Source organism: Dipodomys merriami, unplaced genomic scaffold (assembly GCF_024711535.1).
Source record: "Dipodomys merriami isolate MVZ:Mamm:240054 unplaced genomic scaffold, mDipMer1.0.p SCAF_16, whole genome shotgun sequence".
NCBI lineage: Eukaryota > Metazoa > Chordata > Mammalia > Rodentia > Heteromyidae > Dipodomys > Dipodomys merriami.
In genome coordinates, this window is record NW_027202937.1 from 14929588 (window position 1) to 14956530 (window position 26943).

Here is a 26943-nt window from a genome sequence, read left to right on the forward strand (position 1 = left end):
CTCTCATTGAGGCTCCATAATTACTTGTTATAGGAGTTAGGCTTATATTAGAAGAGCTGGGGAAAGTTCCATTAAAAAAAAAAAAGAGCTTGTTTCTGAATGTTGGGAAGTGGAGGATAAGTCTATGATTGGGCATTCTACTAGTGTTTGGAAGTGGGAGGAACAAAGTGAGCTAAAGTTATAACTGGTAAAGAAGCAGCAATCACATTGGTTAGCTGGGAGGAAGAGATGGTCGTTTGGTTTTGCAGTGTTGTTGTCTGTGATGTTACATGGTTATGGGATGGTAGTGTTTTACGTATTCCAATCACAATGTCAGAATAACCTTGCTTTTTAATTGTTCATAAAATTGTTTAAATAGGAAACACATAACTTAACTGTGAGTGCCTGGCCAGCCTCCAGCCCACCTGGCCTACTTTTGTTTTTTTCAGTCAGAGCCTGTAATACCTTTCAGATCTATAGGTAGTTGATGGTGACTTTTTGTTGCTTCTTTGTTGTTTTGTTTTGTCTTGTTTTGAGACAGGGTTTCATAGCTCAGACAGGCCTGGAACTCACTATGTAGTCCAGGCTAGGCTCAAACTTACAGTCCGACTGCTTATTTCCCTAGTGATGAGATTAAGCATGTACTACCATGCCTGACTTCACCATACTTCTTCATAGGTGGAATATATGCGCTACCTTTTGCCTTGAGTTTTGGCCAGTGGCATGTGAGTAGAAATAGCAGTACCAGTTCTAATTCAAAGGCCTTATGAGAGTCACTTTTCCTATACTTCTTCTTCTGCCATCACCGGGATAAGATAGGCTGGCTTGCTACCTGATATGAAGGGGATGCTATATCCACAGAGCAGGGGCACCATACTTGATTCTGAAACTTGGAAAAACACTCTGATCTTAATTTAGATTAGCTAACTGTAGTTACCTTGCAGAAATGTGAGCTGTATGCATGCTTCCTTTTTTGTTTTTAAAGCTACTAAGCTTAAAAATAGCAACAATAGCTAATTAATATGGATGAATAGGAATTCGAAAACCCTTTTTCTATTTTATCCAAAAATCCTCAGAGAGAAAAGATAATTAGCTTTTCTAGTCTTTAGTTTTATAGAACTTAATAGGAGTTAAACATCTGTCTCACAGGGCTGTTACGAGAACTCTGTAAGGCTAAAGAGAAACACTTTAAACTTTTTTTGAAATTAAGTTTTATTTATTTATTAATTTTAAAGTCACAAACACCTTTTAATCTTCACAATGATAGTTATCATTATCTTAATGGTGGCTCATGCCTGTAATCCTAGCTGCTCTGGAGGCTGATTTCTTAGGATCAAGGTTCAGGCAGAACCTCAAAGAGACTCTTATCTCCAATTAATCACCAGAAAACTAGAAGTGGTGGTGTAGCTCAAGTGGTAGAATGCTCCCCTTGAGCTGAAGAGCTCAGGGAAGTGCCCAAGCCCAATCCTATTACTGACAAAAAAAAAAAGTAAATAAATCATTACAAATTATATAAATATATGTATGGTAATAGACTAAGTATGTACTGTTAAAATTTTATCTTCAATATGAAAGCTTTTAGAGGTGGGGCATTTGGGAGGGATTAGATCCTAGAGGGTGAATACACAGTAAATGAAATGTGCTTTTATAAGAGAGATCTTAGAGAAACTCCTTTTCCCTTCTGTGAAGACACAGCCAGAAAGTAGGCCCTCACTAGGTATTGAATTTGCTTGCACCCTGACTTGGGCTTTCCAACCTAAAGAACGCTAAGAAATTTCTGTTGTTTGTAAGCCATCCAGCCTATGGTATATTACTATAGCAGCTTGAATGATCTGACTCTGGCATATCAATATAAACAATTCTGACCTCTTGTCTTTACAAATCAATATGTTCCTGGTTTGCTCCAGAGTGTATCCATGTATAACTACCTAATAGCAATTTTGACTTATAATGTTTTCAGCCTCTCTTTAGAATTGGACTACTGAATTGTCTAAAATCAAAAATATTTTCTCAAGTTCTCAAAATATGAATTGAGGATTCCTGCAGGGGGGAGTGTCTCTGATACAGTTTCAAGGAATTTGTAAATTTAGTATGCTTTCATTACAATAATATTATCATTGCCTTTACTCTCATTCTTTCACTAGTACACATTATATACTTTTGTAGATCCTATAAATTCTTTTGTTTTTGTTTCTCCTATATGTTCTTTTATCCCAACAGCTTAAATGCAAAGAAAGATTTGAGAAACTAGCCATGTTTTATTAAACTAGGCATTAGATTTGCAAAAACAGATAATCCCACACTTCTCAATAAAATGAATTTTGATTTTGATACAATATTTTATAAGACCTGCTATTTATATTAAACTATAGCTGGTTTATTATTTTTTTTATTTTTATCAGTCGTGGGGCTTGAACTCTGTGCCTGGACGCTGTCCCTCAACTCCTCAGCTCAAGGCTAGTGCCCTACCACTTGAGCCACAGCACCACTTCTGGCCTTTTCTGTTTATGTGGGCCTCATGCATGCGAGGCAAGCACTCTACCACTGAGCCACCTTCCCAGCCCATTATTTATTATTATTATTTGTCAATGGTGGGGCCTGAACTAGGCCTGGCCTGGGCATTGTCTCTCAGCTCTTCAGCCCAAGGCTAGCATTCTACCACTTCAGCCACAGCACCAATTCTGGTTTTTTGTTTTTTGCTTATGTGGTGCTGAGGAATCGAACCCAGGGCCTCATGAATACAAGGCAAGCACTCAACCACTGAGCCACCTTCCCAGTCCCTGGTTTATTATTTTAATAGAAATAAATTTATTTTAAAAGTTTTTCAGTTTCAATCTCAAATAACATGAATAACAGATATTAACTCAAACAAAGGTCTTATGGATTGATTAATCATTTTTAAGTATCCAAAGGCATCCTGAGACCAAGAAGCTTGAAACTTCTACTGTCTCCCCTGACCCTCAGCCCTGTGGTAAACTTGGCAAAATATTCACCTGCTCACCAGTCTTTAAATACCAAGCTTTTCTCAATGACTGAGTGCTGACTTGTTTATTGCATTGATGCCTGTGACAGGCCAAATCCAGATGCATCATTGTTTATTCTTTTACATCTTAGGCCTAGGCCTGAATATGTGTGGTCTTTATGGTGTGGTCTGGAAATTGGGCGGGGGGTGTTAAATGGAAATGGGCCATCAGCTCCTGTGACTCCTTAGTAATCACGATGGGACTTAACTACAGCCTTGGTTTTCTTCCCAGCTTTCTAGTCCCCTTCTACTTCTGACCTCCATTTATTGTTCTCGCTTCCTCTGTGATTCCCCCTTCCTCTTACATCCTGTGGCATCTGATTATCCTCATCCCAAGTTCTCAAAGTCTGGAGTCTTGGCTTCAATCTTGCTCAAGGTTGCTTTATGCTGAAACAACAGATTTTCTGCCCTTCCCCCTCTTGCATTGTTCTTGCCTGACAGAGGTGGAATAGTAGCCATTTCCTAAGATTGGCCCCTGCTCCACAGTTACAAATAAATGAATGACTAAAGCCACAGCCTAGTGACGGAGTGAATTGCTGGAGCCTGAAGTGAGTATGAAGGAAGCAGTATGTGTTCTGTGATCACAGGGAAGAAGGGCCTGTTTTCCACCAGGGCTCTGTGTAGTGGTAGCTGAGGGCCGTGGCATCCCTACATGAGTCTGAGACCAAGAAATTGGTTCTGTGGGTGATGGTGGGTCCCTGCTCTGTGTAAAATGAGCCCCCCTTCAGGCACTGTGACTCCCTGAGCCCCTCTGAACGCTGGGCAGATGAAGAGTGGACTGTCATCAGAACCCAGTCTAAAAAAGGGTCTCAGAGGACCAGAAAAGTTTGAACGGGGACATGTGTAGATGTGTGACCTGTCCCGCATGTTGTAGAAGGAAACATCTCCAGCTTCATAGTCCAGGAAGATGGCCACGCGGCGGAGGCGCTCTTTCAGAGGAAGAATCTTCTCAGGGGAGGACAGAGCCCGGTACTGGTTCCCAAACATCTCCAGGGTCCAAAAGCCATTCTGAGGAAGCAGCAAGGCCTCTCCTTTCCTCTCCACACTGTCTCTACAAACTCCAACAGCCCACACCATTACATTTTCAACCTCCACCTCCCAGTAATGTCTCCCGGATGAGAAGATCTCCTGGCCCAAGACACAAGGCCGACAATCAAACCTCTCTGGGTTATCAGGCACGCTCTGCCGAGAAAGACCTCGTCTCACACTTCTGCAGTCCTCTGACAGAAAGAGCTCAGGATGAGCAGTATCTGGATCCAGAACCACATCAGCTGTGGAAGAAGTCTTAAGGTTAGTTGCTGAGGTCTCAAGATCCCTGAAGACTGTATAAGCTTTTATCCCTGGAAAGGTCCAGAGAGCGGATGGGGGATTCTCTTATGTACTAGCTTTTTCTATGAAGACTACTCAACCTAGGCAGCTTCTAGGCTGGGAAACACTATGGTTGATATTCTGTCAGTGACAAGCACATTGCCTTCAGTAGAGGAGCACTGGAGCTCTAAGAAACCCAGAAACTGTAGCAAATGTATCATAATTAAAATTCCTACTTTCAGGATTGTCAGTTCCACCCCTTGTCTATTAATGATCTTTGGAACTCTCTTTAGTCAGAAACTATGCCACTTACTTAAACCATCAAAAAGATGTTCTGTCCCACTCTCCCCAATCTTAAATCATGATTTACTAACCAGCCAATAGGACTTTTCAGAAAACACAAACTCTTCCACATTCATATCTCCTCTTCCTCTCAAAAGTTATACACAGAATAGCAGTGTGCTTGTGAGAGCAGGAGGGCATTTCTAGACACATAATGGTGTACTCTTCAACTTTCTTGCTTTTTCTATTGCATTTTTTCCACTTGGACATTTGACTGTGCAATGTAACTATCTTCTACATTATAAATTAGCTAAGATGGAATGCTCTTCTTCCCAACCAATCCAAGATTCAAGAGCATCAACTTCTTTAAAAGTTACTCTTGAGGCAGTCTTTTCTATATAAGAAGACCTCTGGTAAGTATGGATCATTCTAAAGAAAGGATTGTGGAATGTGAAACATAGGACTGATGAAAATATATGAAAAATTCCCTGAGAGAAAAACTGGGGTCCATAGGCTGGGAAGGTGGCTCAGTGGTAGAGGGCTTGTCCCTCATGCATGAGGACCTTGGTTCGATTCCTCAGCACCATATAAACAGAAAATGCCAGAAGTGGTTCTGTGCCCTAACTGGTAGAGCGCTAACCTTGAGCTGAAGAGTTGAGGGACAGCGCCCAGGCCGAGTTCAGGCCCCATGACCGACCAAAAACAAAACAAGTTGGGGTCCAATTTTGGTGGACCATTGCTGACAAACCACCTGCAGCTTCTTGCTTCCTCACTGCAGCCAGCTTGGCCCCTTGTTCATGTCTTCTGAAGAGTCCTGTTGGCTGGTTAGAGAGGAAAGCACAAGACCCCAAGGGAACAGCAGAGGCACTCACCAGCAATTAAGAGAGTTCTTCTCCATCCTGCAAGTGACAGAGAGGTGAATGTCAGGAGATAATGGCTAGCCAAGCAGAACACAAATAGTACAAATAGTAACTCAGGAAAGGCTAAACTTACGCAGTTCCTCTTGAAGTTGTTCTGAGAAAAGAAACAAAAATAAAATAATGGGTCTGTGTTCAATGATGTAGATGCAGAATTGTTCTTATTTAAATGATACCACTCCCACCCCAACCCCACTCCCCGCTACCCCCTAGCACACCTGGAAACTGTCAGAAACCAGAAATGATATGTAATCAAGGCCCTGGATAGTACCAATACTTTTTTTTTTCCTATCCTAAGGCTTAAACTCAGGGCCTGGGTTCTGTTCCTGGGCCTCTGGGCTCAAGGCTAGAAATGAATCATAGCATTTGAATCATAGCACCACTTCTGGCTTTTTCTCAGTAGTTTATTGGAGATAAGAGTCTCATGGACTTTCCTGCCTGGGCTGGCTTTGAACACAATCCTCACGTGGCAGCCTCCTGAGTAGGCAGGATTACAGGTGTGAGCCACCAGAGCCTGGCAGTATCAATAATTTTGCAGGCTTACTTTTGTTGAAAATTTTAATATTGTTGAAGCTGGGTAAATAAATATAACATTTGCAAGTCAGAAGAAAGCATGATCATAGGGATAAGGATGTGTGAGGTTTGAGAGTTTCAAGCTTCTGTTGCTGCCTTTCTTCCCTATTCTTCAACCTTCTATCTAGCAGAACAGCATCCTTTCTATGGCAATAAACTGTCTTTCCACCTTTTTACTTTTTATTTGATTTTTCTCTTCTTACACACACCCTTACCCAGTTCCTTATGTGCAATTTCTTTTTCTTCATGTTCAAACTCCTTTTCTGCTGACAGACTTTCCTTTCTGCTGTGTAGTTTCTTGATGAAACAGATGCTTCCAGATATTAGGAGGATCAGAACAGGCAAGATGACAGTCAGGACCACCATCCAGGGAGATAGGCTGGGCATGAAGGATTCTGAAAGTGGAGCTGGAAAGTACCATTTAGTGGGAAACAGGACACCAGGAGCAAGGATGTGCTTCAGGAGTACATCTAAAGAGCTCCCGCAGGTCCCCTTTCTCTAGTAGGAGAAAGATGGTGGCTCTGTGCTGGCAGACCCCATAACAAGTATCGAGGCTAGAGTTCAAGAGACAGAAAAGCAGAACACCTGAGATTACCAAGGAAAGAATTCCATTGAATAAAGCTAACCAGCTATGTTTAATTACCACAGCCACCACCCTAGATATAAACCACTCACTCATCTTTGCCTAGAATGTTTCATTCCCTTCATCTTTATCCTACCCTTCCTTTGTGCAGTCTGTTCTGCCCTTGTCGTATCAGTTGATTCTCAATAAAGGAGCCTGAGATCATGTTCATTCTTTGCTAAAACTCCCCCAATGTTTTCCTAACTTATCAGACTAAGTGCCAAAGTCTGTGGCCTATACTGCTGTATATATGTGGTCTCTGTGATTTCATCTCCTCCCATTGCTTGTATTCACTCAGCTCCAGCCACATAGCTGGGTTGAAACTCCTAAGCACACTCATACCTTAGTCCTTGGCATGTATTTTTCCTATTACCTATGGTGCTTAAATCTTTAAATATCTGTTTGGCTCATTCTCTTATTTGTTTAGTTCCCTTATTTCTCTTTACAGACCTTTCTGACCATCATGGGGCTTGAAGTCTGGGGGCCTGGGCTCTGTCCCTCAGCTCTTCAGCTCAAGGTTAATGTTCTACCACTTGAACCACAGCACCACTTCTAGCTTTCTGGTGGTTTATTGGAGATAGGAGTCTCACGGACTTTCCTGCCCAGGCTGGCTTTGAACCACGATCCTCAGATCTCAGCCTCACAGGCATGACCAGTGCCCGGCCATCCTGTTAATTATTTATTTATTTATTTATTTATTTATTTATTTATTTATTTATTTATTTATTTTTTGGGTCCAGTCGTGGGGCCTGACCTCTGGGCCTGGGCACTGTCCCTCAGCTCTTCAGCTCAAGGCTAGCGCTCTACCACTTGAGCCACAGCGCCACTTCCGGCTTTTTTCTTTTTGCTTATGTGGTGCTGAGGAATCGAACCCAGGGCTTTGAGCATGAAAGGCAAGTGCTCTACCACTGAGCCACCTTCCCAGCCCCCCTGAGCCACCTTCCCAGCCCCCCTGTTAATAATTTAAACATTCTACATTCCTGTTACTTCCTGGATCCTCCTTGTTTAATTTTTCCCACAGTGTTCATAATAATCTTATAGAACATTCAGTTTATTTGGCCACTTGAATTTATTGTTCTCTAAGAATGTAAACTCCATGAGATCATGCATCTTCATATGTTATATTCAATGATTTAACCTTGGACTCTAGACTAGTGTCTTTAACATGGAAGATACTTTTGAGTATTTGTTGAAGAATCTATGGAAGACAGAGAATTTCCCTAGAGGTGTCCCTTGGGAAATCCCCTGGCCCTAAAAGGAGATCTTCAACAGGAGAGTTCCACAGGATATAGAGTCATTTTTCCATACCTCTGTCCATGGTTTATAATTGTTCTTTTGGGGTTACTTTTGCAGGGGTAGTTTTTCTTCCTTATAAGAAATATCTTGCTATGTATCCTAGTCTGTTCTGGAGCTTGTTATGTGGCACAGGCTGCCCTCAAATCTATAATCCTTCTGCCTTCACTTCCTAAGTGTTATAAATATAGGCATATACCATCATACCTGGCATATGGTTGCTCTTAATGTTTAAACTTTGCTGCAGCACTGGGTGGGGAAAACAGACATACCCTAATTGAAGAAGCTTCTACACATGTATTTTGAGATGACTTGATTTCTTCTTGTGCCAAAGAAAAGGCCTCAGCTTAGCTTTAGCTTTCTGCTCTTCAGGGTTTAGCTTCCACTAACACTCTTCTCTCACTCAGGTCCTATTCACTACCACTTCAATGTGTCTGCTGAGAACCCTACCTTCAAATGTGAGTCTTCACAGGGCAGAAAACTGACCTGGAATGAAAATCACACTTCTCATCTCCTGTCCAAGCAGAGTGTTGTTGATGGAGCATGTCATATTCCTCACAGAACAGTCTCTGATGATCACAGTCATGGTGACCATGAAGAGACCATCACTGTCAGCAGCATAAGACTCCTCCAAGGAAGGTATGACCTCATCATATGGGTCTCTCCATACTGCATGGGGTTCTGGGTACCACCCTCCAGATGTGCACTCCAGCAGGATGCCTCCATCTTCATGGCCATTCATTTCAATGAGAGGCTTAGAGCCCATGCCTACGAGGGAGAGCAGGGCTCAGTTAAAAATGCAGTGGTTGAGCTGATGATATAGCTCAGTGTATATGCTCAGTGCCATGCCTGGTATGCACAAAGCTCTGGATTCAATCCCCAAAACTACAAAACCGGCAGTGATGTTTTAGTCATTATGTCTTAGAGTATCAGCTCTTTATAGTAGAAGCCAAGGCAAAAGGTATAGTGCAATTGAGCACTGGGACACTGAATATGCAAATTCCGTGCATTGCTGTAGTATGCCATCTGTGAAAAAAGGAAGACAAAAAGGGATAGAGGGAGGAAGAAACAGGAAAAGAGAAAAAAGAAGAAAGAAGGAAGCTTGATGTTGGAGAAGACCAATATAGCTCTGAGAGCACAGGATTACATCATTATCTTTTCCTTGTACTCCACATTCAGGCACCATGACAGCATTGTGGTTCTGTGATGTCTGCTGTAAATGCTAGTTGATTTATTCTTCCAGAGAGTTTAATTTTTCACTCCAATCTAAAACAGATAGGCGGGGCTGGGAAGGTGGCTCAGTGGTAGAGCACTTGCCTTGCAAGCATGAGGTACTGGGTTTGATTCCTCAGTACCACATAAGCAAAAAGAAAAAAGCCAGAAGTGGCGCTGTGGCTCAAGTGGTAGAGTGCTAGCCTTGAGCTGAAGAGCTGAGGGACAGCGCCCAGGCCCAGAATTCAGGCCCCACGACCGGACCCCCCCCCAAAAAAAAATAAATAAATAAAAATAAAACAGATAGGCTTAGGGATTCATTTTCTGTTCCTTGTCAGGAACCTTAGCCTCTTGAAATTCTAGAATAATATAACAAGGATGGAAACTTGCCAGGCTTCCATAATCTTAATATCTCAAGATACTGTCTTCTCTTCTAGCTCAGGACTTCACACCACAGTGTCTTTCTTACTGGCCAAGTAAAGAAAAGCTCCCAGCCGGGCGCTGGTGGCTCACACCTGTAATCCTAGCTATTCAGGTGGCTGAGATATGAGGATTGCAGTTCAAAGCCACCCCAGGCAAGAAAGACTGTGAGACTCTTATCTCCAATAAACCACTCAGAAAACAGGAAGTGGTACTGTGGCTCAAGTGGTAAAGTGCTAGCCTTGAGCTGGAGAGCGCAAGGACAGTGCCCAGGCCCAGAGTTCAAGCCCCATGACCAACAAAACAAACAAACAAACAAAAGAAAAGCTTCCAGTTATCTACTAACCATAGAAGCTGATATTTTTAGGAGAGTGAGTAAAGAGATCCTGTAAAGCTGGCCTTTGTCCCAATTCAGAGATGTTTACCTCTGAGAAGCTCAACTAATTAGGTAGTTTTGTATAAACCTCCCCTGTTGGGAAGATCTGAATGCATTATAGCTACAATAACAATATCATTCCCCAGCATATGTCATCAGACGACCATCCTAAAAAAAATACTGTGGATCTAAACTCTTCCTCATCATATTATATGTTTAAAAGAGTCTTCAATTAAGGCTTCCTGACTGGATGTGCGGACACTGCAGACACGTTCCTGGGAGATTTCTGTCCCTTTGGCCATATGCCCAATGATCATACAATTTTTTTAAATTCATAAAATCGCAACAATATCACCTTGAGTAAACCCCAAACCCATAGAACTCAACTCATTCCTCTTTCCTTTCAACTTCCTGCTCATATCCAAATGGACTGTGGCAAATTATATTGGGAATTGGTAATTCTTTGTATCTTGGTAGAATGTATTATAAAACATTTGTTCCCGGTTTCTCTGCACCCATAACAGTGATAAATAGGTAGTTGGCTTAGAAGACAGGGCAGATTGTGAGAAAAAAATGGTATCGTTCTAAGAAGCAAAACATTAATGTTCCTCTTACCTAATAGCCAAACCTGTGCTGTGCAATGAAAGAAGATATGGTCTGAATGCTGAAAAATGTGCTATTAGGAAGGCTTGAGAGGCAAAATACTTACACAAAGGAGGGGCCATGGAATCAGAAAAATTCAGATTTAAATCTTTGCTCTACTTCTTGCTAATGTGGATTATCCATGTTGATATATTTCCTTATCTAAAATTGTTGGGAGAAGTTAATGAGGTACTGCACAGATTGCATTTAGTGGACAGGGATTGCCCAATAAATGGTAGCTATTATAATAAGAGTATGATTTTTATCACTTTCATCACTACCATGTATCTTTTTTTTTTTTTTTTTTTGGTCCGGTCGTGGGGCCTGAACTCTGGGCCTGGGCACTGTCCCTCAGCTCTTCAGCTCAAGGCTAGCACTCTACCACTTGAGCCACAGCACTACTTCCGGCTTTTTTCTTATGTGGTGCTGAGGAATCAAACCCAGGGCCTCTGGCATGCAAGGCAAGCGCTCTACCACTGAGCCACCTTCCCAGCCCTACTACCATTTATCTTTACCACCTCACACTCCATAACATTTTAGTTTACGCACCAGTGAAGTGTCCTGTTTGCCCCACGATCCACACTTCTTTACCCTAAACCTTACCTGATTTTGACTCAATCCCTTTGGGTGACATTTTCTATTACATGGCAGTTGACTCTACTACTTATCAATGAAGTAACCTCTATGAACCTTATAGCTTCAACTGTAAAAGTAAAATGAAATTGCTTTCTTTATGTGGTTGTTAACATGATCAACTAAAATAATCTGTGTGAAGGGATTAGTACAGGGCCTGATCTTTCTGATCATACAAATTTTTATTATACAGTAGTTCCTCTATTAAGCCTACTCAATAAATTCTATTAAAGACAGGAAATTAAAGCACTTACTTCAATGGACTCCAATGCCAAAATGCCACCATCAATTCTTCTATGTCTTAAAGGCTCTTCCAGTGTCCAAAAGTTTCTCTTAAACTAGATTATACTAGCTTTGGGGAATGAGGTCATTTCTCAAATTCATTATTAATACACTCTTAGAAATCTTGGCTTGGAGGCTGGGAATGTGGCTTAGTGGTAGAATGCTTGCCTAGCATGCATGAAGCCTTGAGTTCAATTCCTAAGTACACATACATAGAAAAAGCCAGAAGTGGCACTGTGGCTCAAGTGGTAAAGTGCTAGCCTTGAGCAAAAGAAGCTTAGGGACAGTGCCCAGGCCCTGAGTTCAAGGCCCAGGACTGGCAAAAAAGAAAAGAAAAAGAAAAAAGAAAAGAAATTCTGGCTTTATTGTCATTTCTATTCTAAAGCCCATCAAATTTCTCCTGGAGCCTGGTGCTGGGCGCTGGTAGCTCACGTCTATAATCCTAGCTACTCAGGAGGCTGAGATCTGAGGATTGTGGTTCAAAGCTAGCCTGGGCAGAAAAGGCTGTGAGACTTTTATCTCCAATAAACCACTCAAAAAAATCAGAAGTGGGATGGGAAGGGGAAACAAAGGAGGAGGCTACAATGCTTGATAAGAAATGTACTCATTATCTTGCCCATCTAATTGTAACCCCTCTGTATAGTATTTTCACAATAAAAAATAAATTAAAATTAAAAAAAAAACCAGAAGTGGTGCTGTGGCTCAAGTGGTAGAGCACTAGTCTTGAGCTGAAGAGCTGAGGGACAGCGTCCAGACCCAGATTTCAAACCCCATGACTGACCAAAAAAAAAAAAATTTCTCCTGGCAGAATCTCAGTCAGTGTCTCTGTGGATCTACCAAACTGAGTACATAATTTTGCCTCTTAATCATGCTTTATTAAATTATCTATGTACATGTTCATCATTCTACAATCTGTATTTAGGAAAAGGCAGAAAAGGCAAGATTAATATTGCTCAATAAATTATATGTATTTATGTTGTAGTTCATTAGACAGACCTGTTATCAGTTGTCCCAGTGTAATTAATGACAATGCTGCCTGCACTTTCAAAAGTAACCAGTTTCAATGATAAAGCAAAAGTAAGCATTATCTTCAGGGATTAACTGTACTCCTTTGCTCAAGGTCACAACTAAGTTTTGTGTGTGCATCTCAAGAACCAATGTCTACAGCTTAACAGAACAAACCCACTTAAAGGTTACCCTCTCTATGTAAAGGATTGTAGAAACAAACAAACAAGTAAATCTGCTACTATACAATAGGCCTGCAGTTAGGAGAAACACTTTCCCCAAAAGTCATGCTGGAGAAAAGCAATAGAGCAATTTGAAGTGACTTACTGGTCACCACAAGGCGCATGACGGCCTCATCATAGGACCAGCCTTCTTGGAAGTAACAGTGATAGATGCCATTGTCATGGGCTGTGACATTGTAAATAATCAACGCCACGCTTCCCTTGTTGATGTCTTTGCTTACAAAGGTGGTTCTTCCTTGATATTCCTCCATCTGTTCCTCTGTTCTCTCTTGCCTGCCCTTATACACCAGCACGGCAGAGGAGAACTGAGACCGAAACCACCGTACCTCCATGTCCTCAGCATTTTTCTCAGGTGACAGGTGGCAGTGTAATGTGGTGTTTTCTCCCACCATAGTCTGGATGGGATCAGTTGGCCCCACAACAGAAAACTGGCCTGTCCAACAAAGACAGAAAATTAGCACCAATTCTGGTTTTCTGGTGGTAGTTAATTAGAGATAAGAGTTTTACGGACCTGAATTTGAATTGTGACCCTCAGATCTCGGCCTTCTGAGTAACTAGGATTACAGGCATGAGCCACTGGAACCCAGCAATCCCTTAACTTTTTTGCTCAAGGATGGTGCTCTATAGCTTTACTTAACTGACAGTTCTACTTCTGCCTTTTTGGTGGTTAATTGGATATAAGAGTCTTATGAACTTTCTTGCCTGTACTGGCTTCAAACCTCAATCCTCAGATCTCAGCCTCCTAAGTAGCAAAGATTACAGTCATGAGCCAGCACCTGGAACATCTAACATTTATAAGGCACTTATTTTTAATTAAAGACTTGATGTAGCCTTTATCACTGCAAACTGGAATTTTATTACTGGCGTGAGCCACTTGGGCCAGGTGTAAAAAGTTAGAATTTAAAATATTAAATATTTTCTTAGTAATATTTTGCATTAAGTAGTACTTCAATAATAATAGCTATTGGCAAGTAAACAAAATATTAAACATTGTTTCATCTGTTTCTTATTTTCTGAAACGTTGCTGCTTTAAAATTTACAGCTCTGTGTGCAGCTCTCTTTCGTGGGTCTCAATGCTTTTCTGCTGAACAACACTAGTCTAAATCCAGAATTCAGAATTCAAGGATGAGTCTACACAGTTTGCAGTCCTCCCTCCGGCTCTTGTTCACAGACTTAAGTTTTGAGGCTGCTTTTATGAAAAGTTGATTAGGAGCAAGTCGTATACAAACCTACCTGAGACCAGTGCACACAGGCTGAGGAAGGGGGAGAGAAGGGAGGCCGCCAGGCTGAGGTGCAGTGAAGCAACTGACTCCATACGTCTCCAGAATGGGATTCATCTAGGCCAGGCAGGGACCCAACGCCTAGGGTTACATAGGATGAGAAATCGGCCAAGTCGTTTTCATCTAGGGCAGACTTTCATCCTAACTCCTGTCTTGGGCAGATCCCTTCATCTTGTGGTTCCGGTATACCCTGATAGATAGGTTCATTAAACATTCCATGAAACAAAAGAACGAAACATCAGGCAGACAGTTTTCTCCCCTGTTCGGCTCGTTTTTCTTTCCAGAGTCCGGTTTCTTCGGTTGTCACTTGATATTCTTCCACACCTTCCTTCCCTTTCCCCGTGAGCCTGGCCGATCGACCCCTGGTAAAGCAGGGGCGGCTGTGCCTCCCCACCGTGGGCTTCCCCTGACCAGGGGAGACCCCGGATCCACGGGGCGCTTCCCTTCCCTTCCTTACCTTCTGGAATTAACCTCTGTGCTTTCGTTTCTTCTCTCTCCCACAAAGGACAATTTTACCATCATTCCTCTTTTCTCCAACAGGTTCATGGTCACAATTTCCACCTGAGAACAAGCCGCTCGAAAAGAACTTTTCTTTGCCTTGCATTATTTACAGGATATGGGGATACCGGACGCCAGTCCTCGGATCCGGTCCATTCCCACTCCTAACCCCAAATTTCCAATGAGTGCTCTAGAGCTCACGATTGGTCCGCTGTAGCTCAGTAGCCAATGGTATTCCTCGGCTTTTCTATCATCAGTTACTAGGGAGAATACCTAGAAAAACTGAAAGAAGCGGGAGGAGGGGGAGGGGGGGAGGGGAAGGGGGCGGGAATACCAAACCGCAAATAGTCTTTTGAGAGTATCTTTTATTTCCTTTTTGCTTGTTCAGAACAAGGTAATACTTTTCTTTGTTGTTGTTAAGGCTGAGATTTCAAGCTAATTGTGGCTGCTGACCATGATATGTGGGTTCTGTGTGGAAGTGTCTCATGGTTAGGACTGGAAGGGCAAGGATATTATGTGAACAAGAGTCACCCTCTTTCCATAGTAAGAAGAATCTTATTCAAGTTATTAGCCTTTGAGATGGTGCAGTGAAAGAGATTTCAGAAACAAGAAATAGGAGGAGGCTGCTGTATCTGTTAGATGGTCTTGTCTTTCATGTAAAAACTATTGGGACCTGTCATCAGTGATCCACACCTGTAAGCCTCTCAGAAGACTGAGATCTGGGGATTGGAGTTCAGAGTTGCTATCATGTGGTATATGATGTTAAATTAAGTCCCAGAATAGTAGGATGCCCTGGAAAGTAACTTCTCTACGAGCTTCATTTAGTACCTTGCAAGGTTTTCTATGACTCAAAATAAAATGGAAGTTTTCCTGTGGAACTGAAATGTTTTGACTTTGGTCCTATTTACATTGTATTTCCTACTGTTGTTCCAGGTATTAAAGATGACCACTGCTAGCTGGGAGCCAGAAGTTCATGCCTGTAATCCTAGCTACTCAGGGGGCTGAGATCTGAGTGAGGATTGTGGTTGGAAGCCAGGGGGAGAAGAAAGTCCATGAGACTCTTATCTCCAGTAAACTACTCAGAAAAGCCAGAGGTGGCACTGTGACTCAAACAGTAGAACACTATCCTTGAGCAAAAGCAGCTCAGAGACAGAGCCCAGGCCTAGTTCAAGCCCAGGACTGGCAAAAAAAAGAAAAAAAAAAAAAAGATGCATCTATCTTTCTTTTCTTCATGATACTAAGATGGTCATTTTAAATAAAAGAAGATCAGATAGACATTCCTCTCTATATTTCTTATCTTTGTCATCTTTGTATCCATATTTCTTGCCTCTGCTTTTTGTTTTTCAGTTTCCAGCTGGGTTGACAATTCCTGACAAGACTCTGTGGTATTGGACTGTTATTCCTTGGCCCTCTGTACCACTCAGCTCTGGAACAACATACACTAGCCCTAACTTTTTCCCAGACCCCCAGAAGATACAGAAAGAAAATACTGCATGTCTGAGTGTAAAAGTCAAAGGAACTGAGACTCCATGTTGACTAGGATGGAGCTTAAGAGTAGTTGAAGCTGGGCGCCGGTGGCTCACGCCTGTAATACTAGCTACTCAGGAGGCTGAGATCTGAGGATCATGGTTCAAAGCTAGCCGGGCAGAAAAGTCTGTGAGACTCTGATCTCCAATAAACCACTAGAAAATCAAAAGTGGCTCAAGAGGTAGAATGCTCGCCTTGAGCTGAAGAGCGCAGGGACAGCACCCAGGCCCAGAGTTCAAGTCCCATGACTTGAACTTGAAAAAGAGTAGTTGAACTTAAAGATATGTCTATCTAAGCCGGGCGCTGGTGGCTCACGCCTGTAATCCTAGCTACTCAGGAGGCTGAGATCTGAGGATCGCGGTTCAAAGCCAGCCCGGGCAGGAAAGACCATGAGACTCCTATCTCCAATAAACCACCAGAAAACCGGAAGTGGCGCTGTAGCTCAAGTGGTAGAGTGCTCGCCTTGAGCTGAAGAGCTGAAGGACAGTGCTCAGGCCCAGAGTTCAAGCCCCACAACCGACAAAAAAAAAAAAAAAAAAAAAGAAGATATGTCTATCTATCTTAACTTATTATTATTATAAAGGTGATATACAGAGATGGTACAGTTACATAAGTCAGACCAAGAGTACACTCCCCCACTCTCTCCCAGTTTTTCCCTCCCATCCCCACCCATAAGTTGTATAGTTTATTTTCAACATAGTGTCTAGTGAGTACCACTGCTGCATTTGTTTACCCTTTTTCCCTCTGTTTTGGTGCCTCCTCTTACATTCCTAGACATAAACAAGACAAAAAGAAAAAAAACAAAGGAAAAAAAACTTTTGTTTCCATTTCCTAGAGGTCATTTTGACAAATTCCATTTAGTATGATCAGATGCACAGTTCCTTTTTATTTTTCAGTAGAAAGAAATGTTAGAGAGAATATGTACTTAACTGTTGATGAAGTATAAAGAATTTCAAAAGACTTCCTGAAGTCCAATGAAGAGTCAGAAGTGACTAGAAGTGACTTTTATTTATTTATTTGTTTATTTTTTTGGGTCTGGTTGTAGGGCTTAAAGTCCAGTGAAGAGTCAGAAGTGACTAGAAGTGACTTTTATTTATTTATTTTTTAGGTCCGGTTGTAGGGCTTAAACTCTGGGCCTGGGTGCTATCCCTCAGCTCTTCAGCTCAAGGATAGTGCTCTACCACTTGAGCCACAGCCCCACTTCCAGCTTTTTTCTGCTTATGTGGTTCTGAGGAATCGAACCCAGGGCCTCATGCATGCTAGGCAAGCACTCTACCACTGAGCCAACTTCCCAGCCCCTAGAAGTGACTTTTAAAGCCCAGTGCAGAGTTCTTTCCCATGGGTTTAACTGAGGGAAAGGCCAAGCAGTGTTCATCTCTGTGACAGATTGTCAGAGGAGCTGGGTGATAGAAAAAGAGGCAGAAATAGGGTCGGAGGGGTTGAGAGAAGGAGGCCTGGGGAAAGGTGTAGATGTGAGACTCTTCAGGCACATTATAGAAGGAAACATACCCAGCTTCATAGTTCAGGAAGATTCCTACCCGACAAAGGGGGCTACTCAAGGGAAGGAAGGTTGGAGGTGAGGTGAGGGTCTGATACTTATTAGTATACAGTTCCATGGCCCAGAATCCATGTTGAGGTGACTCTGAAACCCACAATGTATTTTTGAAGTTTTCTTCACAAACACCGAGCCCCCAGAAATCCCTGTCTCCCACTTCAACTTTCCAGTAATGTTTCCCTGAAGAGAAGGCCTCTTGGCCTAGTACACAAGGGGCAAATAAGAACCTTTGGGGTTTTTCAGGAAGATCCTGCCATATATTTTTTCGGCTCACACTTTGGCAATCTTCAGAAACAAAGAGCTCGAAGTAGGCTGTATCTGGATCCAGAGTCACATGAGCTGCAGAAAGAAAAAAGGACACACAGCACCAGGTAAATCTAACATCTCAGGACGCTCAATGACTGGGAAAAGAGAGAAGATGACTCCAACCCATGAAGAAATCCTGGGAAAATACCGATGTTTCCATGAAGAGCAAATCATCTGGGTTTTTGTAGTCTGGAGATCCAGTCCCCAGGAACAAGGGTAGCTAGCTATTCAGGAACCACCATTCTTCCCTGTGTCTCATCTCCCATGGCATTTTGTATAAATCACTCTTATGTCACTGCACTGTTCTATGGTTCCCTTCTCTACTAGATTGAGGCCCCCAAAGGTAAAGATTGTATCTCTGAGCCAGGTACTGACAGGAATTGTTAGCAAAATGAGTCCCTTCCCATAGCTTAGTTCAGTCCTTCCCTTCTCCACAGCTTAGCATGCTCCCTTCCTAGGCAACACTATGCCCATGTAAGTAAAGGCAGTAAATAACCAACTTCCAACCCCCTGTACTTTGGGATGGCGCTTCTCTGGGGGCAGCTACCACCATCTAAGGCAACAAGAGCCCCTTAGAGTGACCTTCAGGTCTGGGCAGTTGCAGGACCCTTATCTACTATTTGGACAGCAGCCATAAATCCTAGTCCGACATGATGAAGCCCCTGGTCCTCATGTCCACACCAGGGTCTCCACCTCCTAGCCCCTTCTAGCCCCTCCTAAACCTCCTAGGTTATATAGGTCACCCCAGACAATAGCCGGTGCTTCTTCTCATTCTTTCCTTGTGAAAAGGAGTCTTGCTGGCCCCCTTTCCCGGCAATAAACCTTTCTTTGTTCTCTGTACCTAGATGTCTGCATGGTTCTCTGGAGAAATTTTAATTTTGCTAAGAGGAATAATCTAAGAAGACTTATGTGGGGAAATCTTTCATAAACTTAACAAAGTATGACACCTTTCCTTCCAGAGACTCAGCTAAATGACATTTTGTAGCCTCTGTACATAAAGCAGGAGAAGACTTGGCCACTCCTAGACCTGACCTGTAGGGAACGTGCATAATTTTTCTTCCCCTTCTTTCCCATCTTCTGGCTGAATGTGGAAGAGGTAAATAAACTCTTATTACGTTTATCTAATGAGTTTTTAAGTTTATTATAATAGTTAGGCTAGCCTGATGTATCCAAGCCATGAATATCTACAGATGATCCATGTTACAAACAACAGACTATAATATGTCAAAATACATTTGATACACCTAGCCTACAGAACATCAAAGCTTGGGCTTGGGAAAATGATATGCTGTAGATTGTTGGTTGAGAATCTTCTCTCTCCCTCCCCCCCTCCATCCTGGGGCTTGAACTCTAGGGCTGTGCACTGTCCCTGAGCTTCTTTTGCTCAAGGCTAGTACCCTACCACTTGAGTCACAGTGCCACGTCTGGCTTTTTCTGTGTATGTGGTACTGAGAAATTTAACTCAGGGCTTCATGCATGTGAGGTAAGCACTCTACTACTAAGCCACACTCCCATCCCTGGCTGAGAATCTTACTGTACATTGCTAGTCCAGGAAAAGTCAAAGCATGGTTTCTACAGAATGCATATCACTTTCACATCATAACTAAGTCAAAAAGAATCTCAAATTGAATCATAACTCAAGGGCCATTTGTTCTAGATTCTGAAGATTCCCAGATAATAAATCACAATCCCTGACAATATTTTTTCTTATGACATAAAACAAAAAAATTAGTATAAAAGGAACATTTACAAAATTTTGATGGTTCTTCCTTTTTAAAGTCTTCATAATCTCCTTAACTTGTCATTTACTTGCCTCAGAAAGTCCTTTAAATTTGATTACTTTTCCCTTTAACATACTTACATATACTTATCTCCAAAGTTCAAAATATTGCTTGTGACTGGAAAAATATTGAATTTAGTTTGATTTAGATAGCCAGGATAGTCCAGGCAGACAAATTAGGAAACTGGTAGATTTGAAGATTGGGAAAGAAATAAAAATAAAATGTGGAAGCCAGGTACCAATAGTTCATATCTGTAATCCTAGCTACTCAGGAGACTGTGATCAGAGGAACACAGTTCATGAAGAAAGCCAGCTCATGAAGAAAAGTTCTATAGACTCCATCTTCAAAATACTCAGCAAGCCTGTTATCCTAGCTACTCAGGAGGCTGACATCTGAGGATCGCAGGTCAAAACCAGCGTGGGTAAGAACGTCTGTGAGACTCTTATCTCCAATAAACCACTCAGAAAATAGGCTGTGGCTCAAGTGGTAGAGTGCCAGCCTTGAGCTGAAGAGCTGAGGGATGGTGCTCAGGCCCAGAGTTCAAGCCCCACGACTGACAAAAAAAAAAAATACTCAGCAAAATATGGGCACTGAGGAATGGCTCAAGTGGTAGAGTGTCAGCATTGAGCAAGCAAGCTGAGCAAAAGTTCTAAGACATAAGTCCAACTATCATAATGGCACAAAATATAATAATAATAACAAGTAGGGCTGGGAAGGTGGCTCAGTGGTAGAGTGCTTGCCTTGCATGCATGAGGCCCTGGGTTCAATTCCTCAGTACCACATAAGCAGAAAAAGCTGGAAGTGATGCTGTGGCCAAGTGGTAGAGTGTTAGCTTGAGTTGAAGAGCTCAGGGACAGCACCCAGGCTCAGAGTTCAGGCACCACAAATGATGATGATGATGAAGAAGCGGCAGCAGCAGCAGCAGCAGCAGCACTTAGGTTGTCCAAGGAACTCCAGGATCAATATACCTTGAATCATTAATCAACTTTTTTGTTGTTGTTGTTGGTTGTGAGGATTGAATTCAGGGCCTGGGCACTGACCCTGAACTCTTTTGCTCAAGGCTGGTGCTCTACTTTGAGCCACAGTTCAGTTCTACTTCCAGTTTTCTGGTGGTTAATTGGAGATAAGAGTCTCATGGACTTTCCTCTACAGGCTGGTTTTGAACTATGATCCTCAGATCTTAGCCTCCTGAGTAGCTAGGATTACAGGCATGATCACTGGTGCTGGGTGGAAACATTTTTTTTTTTCCTCTTCCATCAATAGTCTGCCATTGGAGAGGGGCCTAGCTGAGCAAAACTATGCAGAGATCAAGTCTGGATCTCCTATGAGATGCATATACAGCTGGTTGTCTATGTCTCACATCTGTAATCCTAGCTACTCAGGAGGCTGAAATCTGAGGATCAAGGTTTGGAGTTGGCTTGGGCAGAAAAGTCTTGAGATTCTTATTTCCAATTAACCAATAGAAAACCAGAAGTGGAGCTTTGGCTCAGAGTGGTAGAGCACTCAGGCCTTGAGTTCAAGCCCCACAACTAAAAAAAATAAAAGATTCACATCACCCATTTGTGATCCAATGGTGTCCTCTTAGGCCTAAAGTGTTGAAAACAATGAGACTTGAAAAAAAAAGTGAGAAAAATGAGAATGGAGGATTTTAAAAAGAAAAAGAGGAAAAAGGTTTAAACTGGGAGAAGAGTAAAAGGCACTATCAGAAGTAGGATTAGAGAAGTACTTGGTTTCACTGCTGTGCAATGTCTCAGGTTCTCTATTTATAGTCTGTTTAATACACTCACTAACTAAAGCTAGAAGATGAATGAAGATCATGAAAATCTTTTTTTATGGAGGTTTGAATCTAAGACATTGGGAATTCAATGGTCACTTACCAGCATAAGATTGAGCTTTCCTCCAATCTGTGATAGAAAGAAAAGAGAGATGAGTGCTCCCTGGCAAGAACTCACAAATTCCTTGGCCTGCTGGGCACTGGTGGCTCACACCTGTAATCTTAGTATTTAGGGGGCTTAGATTTGAGGACTGTGGTTTGAGGCCAGACTGGGCAGAAACATTTCCATGAGACTTCAGTTGCTGTTGTTGCTCTTGTTAGTCTTGGCTCAGGAACTCAGGAGCTAGGCATTGTCGTTCAGCTTGTTTGCTCAAGGCTAGTGCTCTACAACTTTGAGCCACAGCTCCATTTCTGGTTTTTAGGTAGTTAATTGGAGATAAGAATCTCACATCCTTAAAAAAAAAAAAAAAAAGAAAGGTAACACTGTACAACAATATGATTATTTCAAAAGTTAATGTGTATAATATCTTTGGTCAATATTAAAAATATTAGGCAAAAATAGTAAAACAAAGAAACAGTCAAGAAAGAATTCCTGATCTTTTTTGCCTCAGTCTCTCAAATGTTGAAACTGAAACATGTACTACCACATCAACCTTAAAGAACTAGTAAGGTATTCAAAATGTAGAAAAAAAAAAAAAAGAATCTCACGTCCTTTCCTGCCTCCGAAGGCTTTGAACCATGATCCTCAGATCTCAGCCTCTTGAGTAGCTAGGATTACAGGATTACCACTAGCAACACAGCTCCTTTGAAATTCTTATCTCCAATTAACCACCAGAAAAGCTGGAAATGGTGCTCAGAGTGGTAGGGTGCTAGCCTTGAGCAAAAAGAAACTCACACACAGTGCCCAGGCCCTGAGTTCAAGCCCTGTCACCGACAAAAAAAAAAAAAAAAAAAGAACACAGTGTGTTGCGGGGGGGGGGGGGGGTGTCATAAATTCAATTTCCACTTTTTGGCACCTAAGTATAGCCTCGGATTCCACTGATAACTCTTTACTCATCTCCTGTTTCTGCTCACATTAGATGTGTGTGTGGTTTTTTATTGTAAAAATACTGTGCAGAGGGGTTACAGTTACATGAATAAGGTAATGAGTATGTTTCCTATGGAGCTTCCTCCTTTGTTTTTCCCCTTCCTTACCCACCTCCCCAACTACTCCTCCCCACCCTGGTTTTTTGTTTGTTTGTTTTTGTATCTCTATAGCTACAATGCACCAACATATACAAACTCATGTAACAGCCTGGGACGTGAACCAGGAAAAGAGAACAGAACTAAGCTGGGTTTACCCAATGGTTGTATTGTGTGGAATGAAGCCTGCTGTAGTAAACAGTATGGCTAGTCCTTATTGGAGAGACAGATGGAAGGAGATAGGGAGCCCAAATAAAAAGCTACTATGACACTCCAGCAAGATGTGAATGAGGTCTTGAAGTGAGATACTGGCCTGGAGTTGGGGAAATGAGGATTAAGTCTTACTATTAGTAATAGCTAGTGTTGATATAGAACCTACTATAATCTTTGTATTATGTTTAGGGATTTACATATATTTGCTGCATTTACATTATGTGTTAAATACTATTGTTATCTTGTTTCCTAAGTGCAAAGAAGTTTAACCGCATATCCAAATCACTCAAGTAGTTACTGACTAAACAGGGATTTGAGCCCAGGAACTCTGTCTCTAGATTTATGTTCTAACTTAGTGAACACTGTACAGATGGGGTTGCCATTAATGCTATGGGGAAACAAACAGGCCGTGGAGATAAGGGGGGAAGTAGCACAGAAAAGGAATCTGAATTTGGGGTACATTAAAAGATAGAAGGTCTTACTAGTATCCACGTGAATGAATGCACAGTAGGAAACTTAAAGCTGGATCTTGTGAGAGGAAGTACAAAGCAGGACTGGATGGTGAGTCAGATGTGATTGAGTATAGAGAGCAAGAAAAGTTGACAATGACTTGGGTGATTTTATCCAGTCATATAAAGAAGGGGGAAAGTATGGTGACAGCTTTCTGTTTCCTTTGTTAGGTCAATCCAGCATAGTGTAGTGTCTTGTGCCTATAATCTCAACACTCAGGAGGCTGAGGCAGGATGATTACAAATTCAATGCCAGCTTGAGCTACATGGTAAGACCTTGTCTCAAATTAACCAAACCATCCAGGTACAGGTGATTCATATCTGTAATCCTAGCTAATCAGGAGGCTAAGATCTGAGGATTGCAGTTCAAAGCCAGACCTGGCAAGAAAGTCTATGACACTTTTATCTCCATTTAACTACTAAAGAGCCAAACCTAGAGCTGTAGTTTAAGTGGTAGAGTGCCAGCATTGAGTAAAAAAGACTATGAAGACAGTGGTCAGGACATGAGGTCAAGCCCCAGGACCAGCAAAAAACAAAAGCAAAAAACAAAAAAACCCCACAACAACAAATCCCCAAGCCAACAAAAAATAAAATCCGGCCTTAGGGAAGTCATTTATCACTGAATATGACTGGAAATATAGCTTGAAAACTAAAACTACTCCACAATCATTGACTCTAGAATGCTAACAATATAATAATAATAATAATAAAGTTGGCTTAGATGATAGGTTTGGGGAGGTTGGAGGTATAGCTCAGGTAGTAGAGTTGCCAGCCAGTGAGGGAGTTAAATATAGAGTTTGAGTCCTAGTCTTAGATAAAAAACAAAAAGATTATGGGTTTTGCTTCAGTTGTGTTTTGTTTTATATCAGCACCATGGCTTTAACTCAAGGTTTTATACTCTCAGCTTTTCTGGCTGACACTCTACCACTATGCCTCCAGTCTGACATTTTGCTGGTTAATTGGAGATGATGGCTCAAAGAATTTTCTGCCATGAACCATATTTCTTTTAATCTGTTTCCTGCATAGCCAGGTTTATAGGTGTGAGTCGCTGATACTTTGCTTAGATTGCATTGTTTTTTGTACATTAAAATGGACATTCAAATAATTTGCTTAAAATGGAATATATTTTAGGACCTAAAATATATACCCAGTTTGATTTGGACACAGATTTGAAAAACCTCTGAGATATCTATGAATGAAGAACCAAAGGCTAAGATGGGCTAAGACTCCAAATTGTGTAAGAGCCGGTGAGGCTTCAGGGAAAAGAATCAGTACAATGTCAATTTTAGTGAGGTCTTAGACTAAATAAATAATGACTAAATGAATAAAATTCCAATATTCTTACCATTCGCTTCCTGGGCTTTCCTCCAACCTGAAGTAGAGCAAAGAAATTTCATGAAATAAATGGCATATGACAGGGACTCAAACCAAACACAGGGCAGAGTGACAGCCAGAACTTACTGAGTTCTCTTTGGAGTTTTTCTGTAAAAGGACAAGAAGTGAATTAGTAGAGGTATCAGGCCCACTTTGCAAAGGACTTTCAATTTCTGTGGTCATGTGAGCTATTGCGGAATTAGGAACTCAAGGACATAGTCAGGGTTATAGTTTGAGTGGAGTAAACTGACCAAGGTTGATGGTAATGAATGAAAAAATATTACATACAAAACTTCAGAGGGAGCCGGGCGCTGGTGGCTCACGCCTGTAATCCTAGCTACTCAGGAGGCTGAGATCTGAGGATCATGGTTCAAAGCCAGCCCGGGCAGGAGAGACCATGAGACTCCTATCTCCAATAAACCACCAGAAAACCGGAAGTGGCACTGTAGCTCAAGTGGTAGAGCGCTTGCCTTTAGCTGAAGAGCTGAAGCACAGCGCCCAGGCCCAGAGTTCAAGCCCCACGGCCGACCAAAAAAACAAAAACTTCAGAGGAGTGGTGCATATTTGTAACCCCAGCATTTTGGAGAATGACAGAAGGATCAAGTTCACAGACAGTCTGAACTTCATAGCTCTGAGTCTGTCTTGTTACATAGGAAGATGTCATCTCAAAAAACAGCACCAAAAACTTTTCAATTAAGCCCACACTGGTGGCTATAATCCTAGGTTATTTAGTTTGAGAGGATTAACGACCACAAAGCCAGAAAGAGAAGTGAAGCTCACGTGATAGAATACCAGTTTGAACCAAAAAGCTAAGGAATTGGGGGGAGGGGGTCTGAGTGGACGCCCACTAAGAGCACAAAAAACAAAAACAAAAACAAAAATAACCAAACAACAACATAGACCCTTTCAGTTAAACAAGGCCACTTGATCCTCTTCAACTTTTCTTTCCATTTCCTCCTTTGATCTGACTGCCTTAGACTTCTGATAACTTTACCTTTGGTCTGACGTTCTTGTTCTTTCTCCTGGTGAAGTTTCCAGATGAAGCCAAGTGCCACCACCAGAAGAAGCACCGGAACAAGCAATTGTGGGGGCTGAGTTGCCACCCACAGAAAGTCCTTCATCAAGGGAGTACCTGTGTTGGAATTGCTGAACATTATTCCTGGGGAGACACACAGGACAGTAAAAAGATCTGGAGGGTGCTGGGGCTGCACCAGAAGGTGCTTCAAGGACCCTCTAGATTCCTGGTCCAGCTCAGTGTCAGGGGGCCCTTTGCCATTTCTGAATTAATTTTTGTTGGTTGTGAGGTTTGACCTTGGGGCCTGGGCACTCACTATCCCTGAGCTCTTTTCCTCAAGGCTAGTGCTTCTACCACTTCAATGAGAGTTTCATGGACTTTCCTGCCCCGGCTGGCTTGGAATGATGATCTTCAGGATCTCAGCATCCTGAGTAGCTGGGACTACAAGCATGAGTCACCAGCATCCAGCCCGTTTCTGAGTTTTTAATTTTATATTTTTCCCCTGTTCCTCCTTCCATACTGGTTCTGGGAGACAAGAGCTAGGTTCAATTTCTAAACAGAGACCCCCAGACCACTTTGTAGGAGTCAGACCCAAAGGACCAGGACAGAGGGAGGTTCCATCTCAACTCACATTCACACCCTTCTCTCTCCTTCACCCACACTCATCTGGAAGTCTCCCCACAGGCCATTCTCAAAAGCCTTACCTCTCTTCTGATTGACTGACTTTGGATCACTTTGGAATTTGGCTACTGCATGGTCCAGAACTTCAATCAAAACTTTGCTGAATTCCTGCATCTCAAACTGGAATACAGTTAGAGGCAGGGAAGTGTTGGGGTGCCGAGTCAGGTTTGATGTTAAACAGGGCTCAAAATTTATATAGATTTGTCTAACCAGGATGCCACATCCCCTACCATTCAACTTTGAACCAGATGATGACAGATAGAACTCTGAACTGTGTATTTTTCCTCCTGCACTTATGATGTAAGATAGTGATAATTTCAGGGGAAAAAGTCAAGACTAGAAATCAGCCCATACACAGCCCATAGACAGCCCATACACAGCCTTACTACAACACTGCCAATAGGAATTCATATCATGAGGCCTTTGAACTCAGTTGGGCC

General features: G+C 42.1%; 1 protein-coding gene and 1 long non-coding RNA gene across 7 annotated transcripts in view; one reads left to right on the plus strand and one right to left on the minus strand.

The window, feature by feature from the left end:
* The window catches only part of LOC138828359 (uncharacterized), a 30531-nt gene extending 11516 nt beyond the window's left edge, over positions 1-19015 (plus strand). For all 3 annotated transcript variants that reach the window (XR_011372231.1, XR_011372232.1, XR_011372233.1), the window contains exons 5-7: positions 8404-8635; positions 17912-18039; positions 18820-19015. This is a non-coding gene — a long non-coding RNA (uncharacterized lncRNA). The remainder of the gene's footprint in view (positions 1-8403; positions 8636-17911; positions 18040-18819) is intronic.
* Positions 1186-14747, minus strand: LOC138828357 (butyrophilin subfamily 2 member A2-like). 4 transcript variants are annotated; one of them, XM_070024395.1, is made up of 8 exons: positions 14546-14747; positions 14042-14169; positions 12894-13241; positions 8483-8764; positions 6297-6488; positions 5585-5605; positions 5464-5490; positions 1186-4272 (listed from the first exon to the last, which is right to left on the minus strand). In XM_070024395.1, the coding sequence occupies exons 2-8, from the start codon at positions 14121-14123 to the stop codon at positions 3650-3652; spliced, it is 1575 nt and encodes a 524-aa protein (XP_069880496.1). In that variant the 5' UTR covers positions 14124-14169; positions 14546-14747; the 3' UTR covers positions 1186-3649. The 4 variants fall into 4 exon arrangements, with proteins under 4 accessions (XP_069880496.1, XP_069880494.1, XP_069880498.1 ...); XM_070024393.1 differs by having other exon boundaries at positions 14042-14278; XM_070024397.1 differs by lacking the exon at positions 12894-13241 and having other exon boundaries at positions 14042-14278.
* Positions 19016-26943: the final 7928 nt, after the last annotated feature.

Bases quoted from the DNA above. Each gene is read 5' to 3' on its own strand.
- LOC138828357 (XM_070024395.1), bottom strand. From the start codon at position 14,123: ATGGAGTCAGTTGCTTCACTGCACCTCAGCCTGGCGGCCTCCCTTCTC. The intron at 8,765-12,893 runs GTAAGTCACTTC...TCTCCCTCGTAG, and splicing joins CATGCGCCTTGTGGTGACCA to GCATGGGCTCTAAGCCTCTC. The intron at 4,273-5,463 runs GTGAGTGCCTCT...CTTCTTCCACAG, and splicing joins AAGAACTCTCTTAATTGCTG to CTGATGTGGTTCTGGATCCA.